The sequence below is a fragment of the Carassius carassius genome, chromosome 17 (genome assembly GCF_963082965.1).
Source record: "Carassius carassius chromosome 17, fCarCar2.1, whole genome shotgun sequence".
NCBI classification, from domain to species: domain Eukaryota; kingdom Metazoa; phylum Chordata; class Actinopteri; order Cypriniformes; family Cyprinidae; genus Carassius; species Carassius carassius.
In genome coordinates, this window is record NC_081771.1 from 32751172 (window position 1) to 32763151 (window position 11980).

The following is an 11980-nucleotide window of genomic DNA, read 5'->3' on the forward strand; positions in this document are numbered from 1 at the left end:
TAGCATTGCAACCAAGTACAACATGAAGGGTCCTAAAATCTGGAACATGCAGATGTGACCCTGGAGTAGGTGCAGAAGGTCCTTAGCCTGGAACATGCAAGCAAAGTAACCTTGGACTGAAGGTTTGCTCGCCAGAGCTTAACCTTGTTGCAGATGTCTCTGTGTCTTCTGCCTCTCTTGGCTAGAGACTCAGAACTTGGTCAATTCACTTTGTCTCTCTAGGCTGGAGATTCAGGAGGGGCTGCATCTGTTGCCGTCTCACTGGATGAATACTCTGAATGAATTCTGAACATATATTATATCTTTCCTCGCAGGCTGGAGGCTCAGAACATGATTGTATCTGTTGCTGTCTCAAAGCTGGAGACTTAGGCCTTGTTATCTGTTTTTGCCTCTTCCCTCACAGGCCTGAGGCTCAAAATGTTGGTGATCTGTCCTTATGATCAGTCCTTTCCTTGACAGGACTCAGACTCAGAATGGAGCTTGATCTTTTGCAGTCTCACCTTCACATGCTGGAGACTCAGAACATTTGTTGATTTGTTAATGAATCCTGGATGTATCAGAGACTCAGAACTTGCTATTTTAGTGTCTCTCCCTGACAGGACTCAGACACAGAACAAGGAGTGTCTTTTGGTTACATTTAGGTACATTTATCTCTTTTCGATGAGGAGGAGATTGCAATCTGGCACTTCTCCATTTCCAGGCTGTGATTGGCTGTTTCCATCAGAGTCAGGGAACACGGTGCAGCTCACCCTTCTCTCCTCCTGTGGAACTTATTTTCATAGTCCAAACACACATTCAGAAAAGTGTCACTAAAGGTTTACCAGTGCATTTCTCACTTACAAAAAAAAAAAAAAACATAATACCGTTGGCAATATTTTGAACACATTAAGACTAAACGTGATGGGAAAATATTTAACTGTCATACATGCATTCATTTGTCTGTTAGTGATGGGAAGTTCGATTCTTTTCCGCGAACCGGTTCTTTTGGACGGTTTGATTCAATAAACCGGTTGAAAAAAATGGTTCTACGGTTCTTTTAGGCTCGACGTAATGACGTCATTGGCGATGACGTAATGGCATCAAGTCTATCAAACATTTAAATATATAAAGTCAGTAATCATAACTTTAGTCAGTTAAAAACCTCATAATCATGAAAAGTTTACTATTAAGTTTTGTAACAACACCCAAATACAGTAACAGCAATAATCTGCATACGAGGATTTAAATCTTGAAGATATAAAGTAAATAAATTTGGTGTCATCAGCACAGAAACCATGACCCACTTACTATACATAATCCACTGTGATGCATTTTTTTTATTAAATTAACTTACGTTTCGCCAGATTGACCTTCATTCAAGCCCTCGGTTTACCCGCGCTCATAACATTAGCACAGAATCAGTTCAGAATCAATCACCAAAAGAATCAGTTCGGTTCAGACGCGCAGTGAGTCAGTCTGCTTCATGCTGAATAACGCATGTGCAGTTTCATCAGCTCCTCGGTTCTCGAATCGGACGCGTCCGAAAGAAACGGTTTTCAGTTTAGTGTACTGATGATCCGAAAACCGATGCAACCGGTTCTTGACTCAAGAATGAGAACCGCTCTAACCGGCACGTGCTGCAGTTCAGTATCATCGGCTGCTCTACTCTTGTTCATGTTCTGTTTACTACAAACTCAATTTGTGATTGTGTCATCATTAACTATAAATACAGTACAGATATTTAATAAATCATCCCTTATTCCTATTAAACATGGAGTCTTTAGAGTCTTAATTATTGTCCAACTTCCCTGAAACCCCCTCTGGCCTATACATAATCTACAATATACAGATTAGAAACATTCATCTTAAAAAAAAATAAATAAAAGCAAAATAAAATATAGTTATTTTATCACACTTTCTGATGTTTAACAAAATACTTGAAAAATTACACGCATGCGTGCAGTATTATCAGTTCATCGGTTCTCAAATCGGATGCGTCCGAAAGAAACGGTTTTCGGTTCAGTGTATTGGTGATCCGAAAACCGATGCAACCGGTTCTTGACTCGAGAACGAGAACTGCTCCAGCAGTGGGCATGTACATTTGTCATCTGGCTCTGCTCGGTGTTCATCTCAGGGTTTCATATTTTATTGAAGCATCCCTGGGCGCTGCCATTGGCTAGCGGACCCCCACCTGCTGTTGGCATTCCATTGACTCCCATTCATTTTGGCGTCACTTTGACAGCGAATAACTTTATATCTGAGGCGTTTAAAGACTCCATTTGTCCATTCATTATTTCTAAAGAAACATAAAAAATTATAAAAGGCCCCATTACCTTGTATCTTATGTTGTGGCCCCCTAGAAGCAGTTTATTGTAAAAATAGGCTAACGATTGCGTCATAACCTGTGACTCTCTGTCGCACAAGTAGATAAATTACTGTATGGACAGGAGGAGAAGCTCACAGGCAATCTTTTACTGTCTATGAGGCTTCAACAATGTCTGCAAGATTCGGTGGGTGATTCAGATTTCTCTTGGCACAGCGATTAGAAGACTTACAATTGTCAGACAGGTTGCTCACGTCACATCTACGTCATCAAGCTCAGTTTGAGTCTGCGCAGTACACTTGACCCCCAGGAAGTGCGTGCTTCTAATTGACTTCACTTGTCTCCGTTGAATCCAATGGGGTCGCTGTGTCCATTTCTTTTACAGTCTATGGTTCATCTTCAGTTCTCTCTTCACAGCGGTTCAGTCAGTGTACTGTTTGTGCAAATGAATTACTCCGGGATATTGGTTTATTCTGACTCAGGGGGAGTGTCACGTTAAAAAAGTTAACAGCTTAAGTAATTTGTGGATTAATGCTTATTGGAGACGCAAACCGTTTCAAAGCATTCAGTTCGATTTGGTGAACTGGTTCAACCGGTTCACTTAGAAGAACCGGTTAAATCGAACGATTCTTTCGCAAATCGGACATCACTATTTTCCATTAACAGCTCAGTTTGTGTAAGATGTTGCACTACACTGTCACTGAGAATACTTATTTCTCAGAATAAGTATAAGACGTATGTCCTGTAGTTTGCATCAGTTTAAGGTTTGAAAACATAGTAATGTATGTATTTGGATGTAACTCTGTGATCCCTCTTTGTTTCACCCATTGCTGCTGTGTCCAGAGGTCCTCAGGAAGTTTTATGGCAGTCACAGGACATACCCCGAGGAATCAGTCTGTCGGTGGGTGAACTGGGCTCTGGAATGTGCTGTCCACTAAATGTGGAAGAATGTGCAAGTGTGTGTTTGTTCCCAAAAACAGACTATTGAAATATGTACATCGTTAGCTGTTCTGAAAGAAAGATGCCATTTCCCAAAGTTCCAGTCATCATTCACCTCAAAGACTGTAAAAAAAGATTGATGATGTACGTTCACTCTCTTCCATTGAAGAAAATTGAAGCCGCCAATGTCCCCATAGCGCGCACATATTGTGTTGATTCGTGACCAGAGCCTGTACAGTACCACCCACACTCCCGCAGAGTCGACCGCAAGCACACGCCCCTCACCCTTTTTAATTAGCCTGACTGCACCAATATTTGTCTGCTGGCTTCTGTAAAAGAGACTTGTGATAAAATAATGTAAATGCAAATCCAGTCTCCTCCTGAAGATCTCCAAAAAACAGTTGCTGACTCGGTTCACTCAGAGAAGCTGTCAATCTCAGCTGTCAATCATGACATCACACTCCTGTTTTTATAGCATCACGTAACTAACTAAACCCAAACTTATAAAAAAAAAAAAAAATTAATAGAATTAAACACCTTGAACTTACATCAGCATGATAAAAACTACATACAAATGACAATGTATATAATGTGTTCATTATAATGTCCCATTATATCAGAGGGCAGGGTTTATGACCTATACTGGGACAAGCCACATGGGGGTGATCAAAAGTGTTGGTGTTACTTTTCAAGACTTGTGAAGCACACTTGGCTCAACTTTATTGAGAATGAGGAGATGTCGTCACGACACAGCGCCCCGCCCCCAGAGACCGCGTCTCCTCCCCTTTCCGCCATTTTTGGAGGATACCCGCCAGCACAGTTCATTTTTTACATTGGTAGTAGAGGAGGTTGTCGCACTATTCTAGAATGCCTGGAGAACACTGCTGTGTAAAAAAAAAACTGCTCCAGTGTCTCACACGATTGTCGTGGAAACCGTAGGAACCATTTGTTACAGTTTTTTTCGTTTCCCTACATGGAAAAAGCATGAGGGAGAGCATGTCTCCGATGTGACAAAGAGACGTCGGATTTCTTGGGTGTCTGTAAACTTGATTTTTTTTCCTCACACAGTAATTTTCATTTTGGGTGAACTATACACACTAGCTGCTACATATTGTCACTATCCACGATATATATTGTTGCATTTTTGTATTGCAATATATTGTGACACGATATTGTTACACCCCCAATTGACACTATTTCATTTGAACTGAATGCCATCACTGTTTGATCCAGAGCTGCTGTAAGTTACAGCAGAAACAAACTTTGTTATTTTACTGTTATTATTATATTATTAATCTGCTTTGATACAATCTGGATTGTAAAAAGCACTATATAATTAAAAGTGACTTGACTTGACAAAAGGTAAAGCAACTTACCTTTGCCAGTACAACGGTATTTTCACAGTTTGGGGGCTTGTAGATGACCAAGTCGCGCACCCAGCTGCAGCAGAATGTCTCGTAACTTTCCAAGGATTTCAGGCTTTTGAATTCTAGCATAGTGTAATAACTGATGCCAAAAACCAAGTAATTAACTATTTCCATGTAAGTGCAAGGTGGTAAAGAGTCTAGGTCTTTGTTCCATTCAGCTGCAGGCAGCTTGTATGGGTCGACGTTTTTTATATTAGCCAGCTTCTCTAAATACCTCTGTTTGGCATTGGTAGTAAGTTTCTCCTTGTAAGGACCCTTTTCTTTTGCCGCATTCTTCTCCATTTCTTCTTAATTTCTATATTATATATGTATTTATATATATATTGCCCCTGGCAACCGATAGCGTATCCTCCCAAAATGGTGGACGGGTGCAATTCGTCACGTGACAGCAAGCTACCGTGACGCATCTCCTCATTCTCAATAGAATTACAACTGGTTACCTAAGTTGCTACTTATTGTTGTTCTCCATTAATGTGAATGTTTTTGTATTGTAATCTAAATTATTATAGCTTCATGATATTATTATAATGTGAACATCATTGACCAGTCCCCTTAAAATTCAAAAGCTCTGTATTTGTCAAATAAAGTAAAAATTTCTCATTTGCAAGTATAGAAACATTTAGAAATATTCATAAAAGCGGTAAATTTTTTGCTCTATAGATTTTATAATTTTATTTCTTTTCTGTCTTGACATGAAGCAAAAAAAAAAACAAAAACGATTGAGTCTTCATTTGGATCACACATTTCTATGGTTCACACAGCTGGAGATTGCAGCTGTGTGCTCTGCTTTGAAGCTTCTGCTTTACTTCTGAAGGTGTGAAAAACTGTTCAGTGAGGGCTACATGTCCCCTGATGCTTTTTAAAGTTCTTCTTTCATATGAACACCATTTACAGAAAGGTTATGACAGTAGATTATATGTTTTTTGTTGTTGTTGTTGTTGTTGTTTGTTGTTTTTGCTTTTGGATTCCTCAAACAGAGAAATGGAACTAAATGTGAACTTGTTAAAAGGTGCAAAAACAGATGCATCACATTGCATGCAAACTCTCCCACACGTACACACCTTTTGATGTTGCTTTGACCACAAATTAACCATGTCTGACGAAACATATTGACTTTTGGCTGAGAGAACAGGCAGCAAGATGGATGTTTGCAGATATTTGATTGTGCATTACTTACTGGCATTAACCTTTTTCAAATTGGCAGGTAATTGTTATTTATATGTCACTGTTAGATTAAATAAGTTCACAGTTTGATTTAAAAGATCACAATCTGTAACTGCCTTTGAAATCTCTATTCCAGATTGCTCTGAGGTGTCCATTGTTGGAGGCAAAGATGTCAAAAAACATCAACCATGGATGGTGTCCATTCAGATGAACCAGATCCATGTGTGTGGAGGAATCCTGATTCAAGACCAGTGGGTGTTAACTGCAGCACATTGCCAACAGTAAGGCACTTTGGGCACACAAATGAAGTCTATGTGAAGCATAATATTACCTTTCAAGAAAGAAGATTAATCTACAAATTAGTATTTTTGCAGTAGTGTAGTATTAGTATTTTTTCTGTATTTGTTTCCTAAAATAATTGTCTAAACAATTATTGTGTAATTTTTATGTATTTATATTTATTTTTTAACATTTGTAAATAATTTATCTTTGTTTATTTATTTTTACTTGAAATAAAATCTTTCAGGAAAGAATATGAATCTATAAATAAGAGCATTTTATCAGAGACGTCATGCATTTATTTTTCTCTTTGCAATTTTTTTCCTCTTGAAAGAGCATGTTTTTTTTCTAGTATCTTTTTCAGAAAACCCATTGCATCGGTGACAGTTCTCGTAGGATCTCTGTCTCTGAGTAAAGGCACTCAGCGCGTTGGCATCCTCGGTTACGAGTATCCTAAAACATTCAATGTAAAGACTAAACAAGATGACATCATGCTCATTAAGGTAAGGATGACCTGAAATTAGTAGTATGAAATTTTCACAGTATGCATTTTAGTGTTGTCTTTTCATTTTTTCATTTTTTTCTCAGCTAAGCAAAAAAGTGATTGTGAAACCTAAAAAAATCCCCAAAAAGGAACAAAACATTCCACCTGGAACTAAATGTGTTGTGACAGGTTGGGGAACTACTGACTCTAAAGTCCTGAAACCTTCTGATAAACTGCAAATGTTAGAAGTGACAGTGGTGGACAGGGATCTGTGCAACCGCTACTACAACAGAGATCCTGTGATCACCAAAGACATGCTGTGCGCAGGAAACAAGCAAGAAAACAGAGGCATCTGTTGGGTATGTCATTACTGTGGTCTTTGATTTATGGCTACATGGTCTTTTAAATCATTATTTTACCCGTCTAAGGGTAAAAAACCTTGTGTTCTTTTTCAGGGAGATTCTGGTGGACCACTGGACTGTAAGAAAAACATAGTTGGAGTGGTTTCAGGGTCAAAAGAATGCGGTAAACCCAAGCAACCAGCTGTGTACACCTTTCTTTCCGAAAAACATATCCGCTGGATCAATAACATACTGAAAAAGCAATTCAACAGCACAAACTTTTAAGAAGCTAACATTTCCAGCATGTAGACTTTTGGTTGTAGTTCATATTGCTGCGTTCATATAAACGTCACTAGTTAATGACTGCGAATTGGTTAATTAGTCATGTTTTCTTTGTCTGTCTTCTATTACATTGAACACATTAGACATTTACACCAAAAAATATCAAGTAAACTTCCACTGGCTTTTTATAATATTCTTTGTATGCAAACACAATCAGACGCTTCCTTGAAATACTTCAAAATGTCAAAGCAGAAACCTTCTGGTGAAGACATTAAACAAACCTCATACAGAGTCGAGGACAGAACAGCACACTGGGCTCGAAAGTGCTCCCGAAAACTTGTGCAGCAGAGATTTAGGTAAAGTTTTAATTTATATCTGAAGTCGACATTTAACTTAACAAAAAAAAAACAAAGAGAAGAGAAGGAAAACAATAAAAAGGGATTCAATGCCTAATATACAATTCTTACACTGTAAAAAGTCAATGTAATTATAATATGATGACTGTAAAGATGGTACAGTAAAAAGCTCTAAAATGGTTTCTGTTAAATCCCCTTACTATTTGGTGAGAATCTAATAAATCAAATGGGACATTTCTTGTAATGCTACCGAAAAATAGTTACATTTACAGCGTTTGTAAGTGAAATGAATTCAAACAATTTAAATGAAAAACCATGAATTGATCTTCCCAGCATTCACTCTGCGAGAGCTTTTTTTAATGGTTTGTGTTTTTTTTAATATTTATTTTATCAGTTAATTACATTATGGTTTTATGATACAACTCATGTTAAATGAATGTTTATTGTATTATTTTAGCACTGTGGTGGTGGTATGTGTGTGTATGACACTGTGCACCTTTTATATATTGTTGTGTTGATTATTCTGTTGCTTGTGGTTTGTGGCAATTGACCACCAAGGCACAGATCCAGCTCTTGGTGGTCCATTGTCAATAGTATTAACACCAATGCCGCGTGGTGTTAGTGTTATTCTTTGTTCTGGTGCTCCAATGCTACAGATGTGATGCAGTTCTGAGAAAACTACAAGTGCAGGATGCTTGTCAGTCCTACTGTCAGCACACTTCATTGTACAGTGAAAGACAAAATTACATAATGAATCATGAATGTGCTTGACCTTATTCAGTGAGTCTAATACAAGGCTTTATTTGTCCTAGTGGTTTAAGAAACAGCAAAAACTCATTCTGTCAGAGGCTATTTTCCGTTCCCAATGTGGGCCACACAGTTTTATTAGATGCCACTTGTGCTGTACTATACAAGCCATGAGTTTGTGTGAGCTTGTTCTGACTGAGTATATGGCATATTTGTAGCCAATACAGGTTTAAAATCATTTTACCAATGTGAAAACGCAGAAAATCTAACCTGAAAGATGAAAAGTTTTAGAGGCAGTGTGTTAAAGGTAATTGACACAACATGAGGCCATATTTATTATTTAACATTTAAATATTTTGGACCTTTACTTTACAAATAATTATCCCTTTTTTTCCATGCATGCTCGAGTCCCTGAGCACCCATGAGAGGGCCAGTGTTGGGTAAGTTACTCTAAAAAAGTAATTAATTACTAATTACGGTAACACTTTAGTATAGGGTCCAATTCACACTAATAACTAGTTGCTTATTAGCATGTCTATTATTAACATATTGGCTGTTTATTTGTGCTTATAAAGTACATATAATGCATGACATCCATAATCCTACCCAATACCCTAAACTTAACAACTACCTTATAAACTATTAATAAACAGCAAATAAGGAGTTAATTGAGGCAAAAGTCATAGTTAATGGTTAGTTAATAGTAAGAATTGGACCCTAAAATAAAGTGTGACCCTAATTACATCTTCAACAGTACAATTAGATTACTGTACAAATTACTCTCTCTAATAATATTTAATTACTTATTACTAATTACTTTCTAAATCCTATATCAACCTCGACAAGTTAATGATACAAGGATAGACAATTAATTTAATGCTTTTATATATTCTTATTAACTTACCAAAGTGAAAGTGAAAGACCAATTTAAAGTGAGAAGGTACATAAAAAGCATGCATTTTAATGTTAGACTTTACATTTGTAATGTTAAATCCACTATTGCATTGTAAATTAATGTTCTACAGTCTTTACACAATATTAAGTTCAATTAAAAAAGAAGTAACTGTAATTCAATAACAGAAAAAAAAGTAATCCCCTACGAAAAAGTAATTAAATTACACTAACTAATTACACACAACACTGGAGAGGGCTAGGGCTTGCATGAACTTACTTTATTAGAAATAATGCTTAGTGATTTGAACACTCAATATTAAAGTATCAACAGCACAATAAACCCATGAATGTTCATTAAAAAAGGGTCATATGAGCTCAGTTCACAGCACAGATGTCAACATAGTGATGCATGACCACTGAAATGAAACTGGTGTTTACAGACCCCTAGTGGACACAGAGAGTACAGCAAAAACTAGGTGAAGCCACATGATGATGAGGGTAGAATGTCTAACTGCAAAACACGTTCAGAATTAAGCACAACTACAGGTGATTAAAATTAATTATGCAATAATAGACAATAATTAATGTTGTTGCTCTGTACCTGATGGACTATTATGCTGTCCCTATTTGACTATTTCCATTTATTTACTTCCAGATCTGGGCCCATATTCACAAAACATTTTATCTTAGCATTAAGAGTTCTCCTAAATAGCAGTAAAAAATAAAACGTAAAAAAAAAAAGTTTACTAAGGAATAGAGGGAAGTCTTAAAGGGGTCATATGATGCGATTTCTATTTCTATTTCTATCAGATTCAATGATCTGTGCTAAGCTAAGCTAAAAGTGGCATTCATAAAACGATATATAGGCGTCAGCCTGGAAAAACTTTATTTACATGGTTTCCTACATAGGTTTTTCTAAATAAAGACGTTATACAAGTGGCCATGCAACTTTATATAAAATAACTCTTTATACTTTATATATTGTTTCTTAATAGGGGCTGTTTGAAATATGACATTTAACTAAATTTGCTTTAAACATGTATTAGAAAGAAAAATAGAGCATAATATTATTTCTTTTTTATTTTGATTGTTTCTCTTGGCCTCATTTGTAAGTCACTTTGGATAAAAGCATCTGCTAAATGAATAAATGTAAATTTAATTAATGTAATGTTTATTTTAAATGCTAGATTCCATGCTTAAATTCACATGACTTTAATGGTTTTCAGCAGCTTTGACTGAAAAGTACAACAAAACGAAGTTTAACATCATCCTGGATGCCAGAATCGAGCGCACAGTTATATATATATATACACACACATTTAAGTTTTCAATAAAATTTTCACTTTATTTTTGTACTGCACCTTTGATGACCTTCATATTCCACTCTAGTCTTATCCAAAGGATGTGATTCAGGTTTCTCAATGACAGCTTCTCGAATCTATTTATATTCTAGATTTTATGACGGTCATAAGAATGAAAGTTGATGGCCATGTTAAGATCTTTTTTTTTTTTTCTTTGGTTAGTGAACCTGTTCAACTCACCAGATATGACGTGTGAAGATACGGATATGAAGTCTTTAATATCTGACTGAATATAGTTGGGAAGTCGTGGCCTAATGGTTAGAGAGTCGGACTCCCAATCGAAAGGTTGTGAGTTCGAGTCCCGGGCCGGCAGGAATTGTGGGTGGGGGGAGTGCATGTACAGTTCTCTCTCCACCCTCAATACCACGACTTAGGTGCCCTTGAGCAAGGCATTGAACCCCCAACTGCTCCCCGGGCGCCGCAGCATAAATGGCTGCCCACTGCTCCGGGTGTGTGTTCACAGTGTGTGTGTGTTCACTGCTCTGTGTGTGTGCATTTCGGATGGGTTAAATGCAGAGCACAAATTCTGAGTATGGGTCACCATACTTGGCTGAATGTCACTTCACTCACTCACTTGATTAATGCGCTAAAAAACTGAACCCAGATTCCAACACTCACCTTGTTTTTATAATTATTTATTATATGTGTTTGTTTTAAATGTACCTCATCTTTTTCCAATACCATAACGTTGTCCTATAAAATGAAATGATAAAAATATATTAATTTTAATTTTGGCAGCCCTCCTGCAATATGCTCACGGCCCACCTGGGGCGCTGCATTAGCTTTACCGGATTCCACAGTTACACTTTTTCGATACAGTATTTTAATTCTGCTGTTATTTTAATGATTTCAAGGATGACAATGTTACTTCACCAAAATAAATACATAAATAAATAATTCAAGCGGAAAAATATAATTATCATGTAAGGCATTCAGGACCAATCAAAAGAGTTTCCATCTTTTGTTAACAAATACATTCATGTCCTGCCAATAATAACTATAGGAACAGGACTCCATAATGTTTAAATGCAATGCTACCAATGCAAAAGTTGATAAATTAACTTAATCCTAAGCAAGTTTTTACATTTCAGTTTTGCCAACTCATATTCATATTAACTTGTATCTAATAACCTTAAAAGAGGCATGCATTTAAGTTCAAAGTCATCAAAAGTCAAAAAGAAAAAGAAAAGATAAGTAAATAAAATGCTAGACATCTAAAAAATAGTTCTCATTTGATCATGTGCCAAATGAATGCTGCTGCTTTGTGTCCAAAGGGGTAACACTTTACACTAATTTGCATTAATACATCCTTAACAAACATTATCTAATGTTTAACTAATCATTACTTAATATATATTCACATATCTAGAAATATGAGATTATGTGCTTGTGAAATCCTAACTA

At 36.6% G+C, this 11980-nt stretch overlaps 2 protein-coding genes across 5 annotated transcripts in view; one reads left to right on the top strand and one right to left on the bottom strand.

Moving 5' to 3' along the window:
• Positions 1-11980, bottom strand: part of LOC132090970 (E3 ubiquitin-protein ligase TRIM39-like) — a 147204-nt gene that overhangs the window by 109303 nt on the left and 25921 nt on the right. The window lies entirely within an intron of this gene.
• LOC132090973 (granzyme K-like) lies at positions 5715-7346 on the top strand. Of its 2 annotated transcripts, none has more exons than XM_059497768.1 (5): positions 5715-5872; positions 5969-6083; positions 6476-6614; positions 6700-6954; positions 7051-7346. In XM_059497768.1, the coding sequence occupies exons 1-5, from the start codon at positions 5809-5811 to the stop codon at positions 7219-7221; spliced, it is 744 nt and encodes a 247-aa protein (XP_059353751.1). In that variant the 5' UTR covers positions 5715-5808; the 3' UTR covers positions 7222-7346. The 2 variants fall into 2 exon arrangements, with proteins under 2 accessions (XP_059353751.1, XP_059353750.1); XM_059497767.1 differs by having other exon boundaries at positions 5969-6113; positions 7051-7290.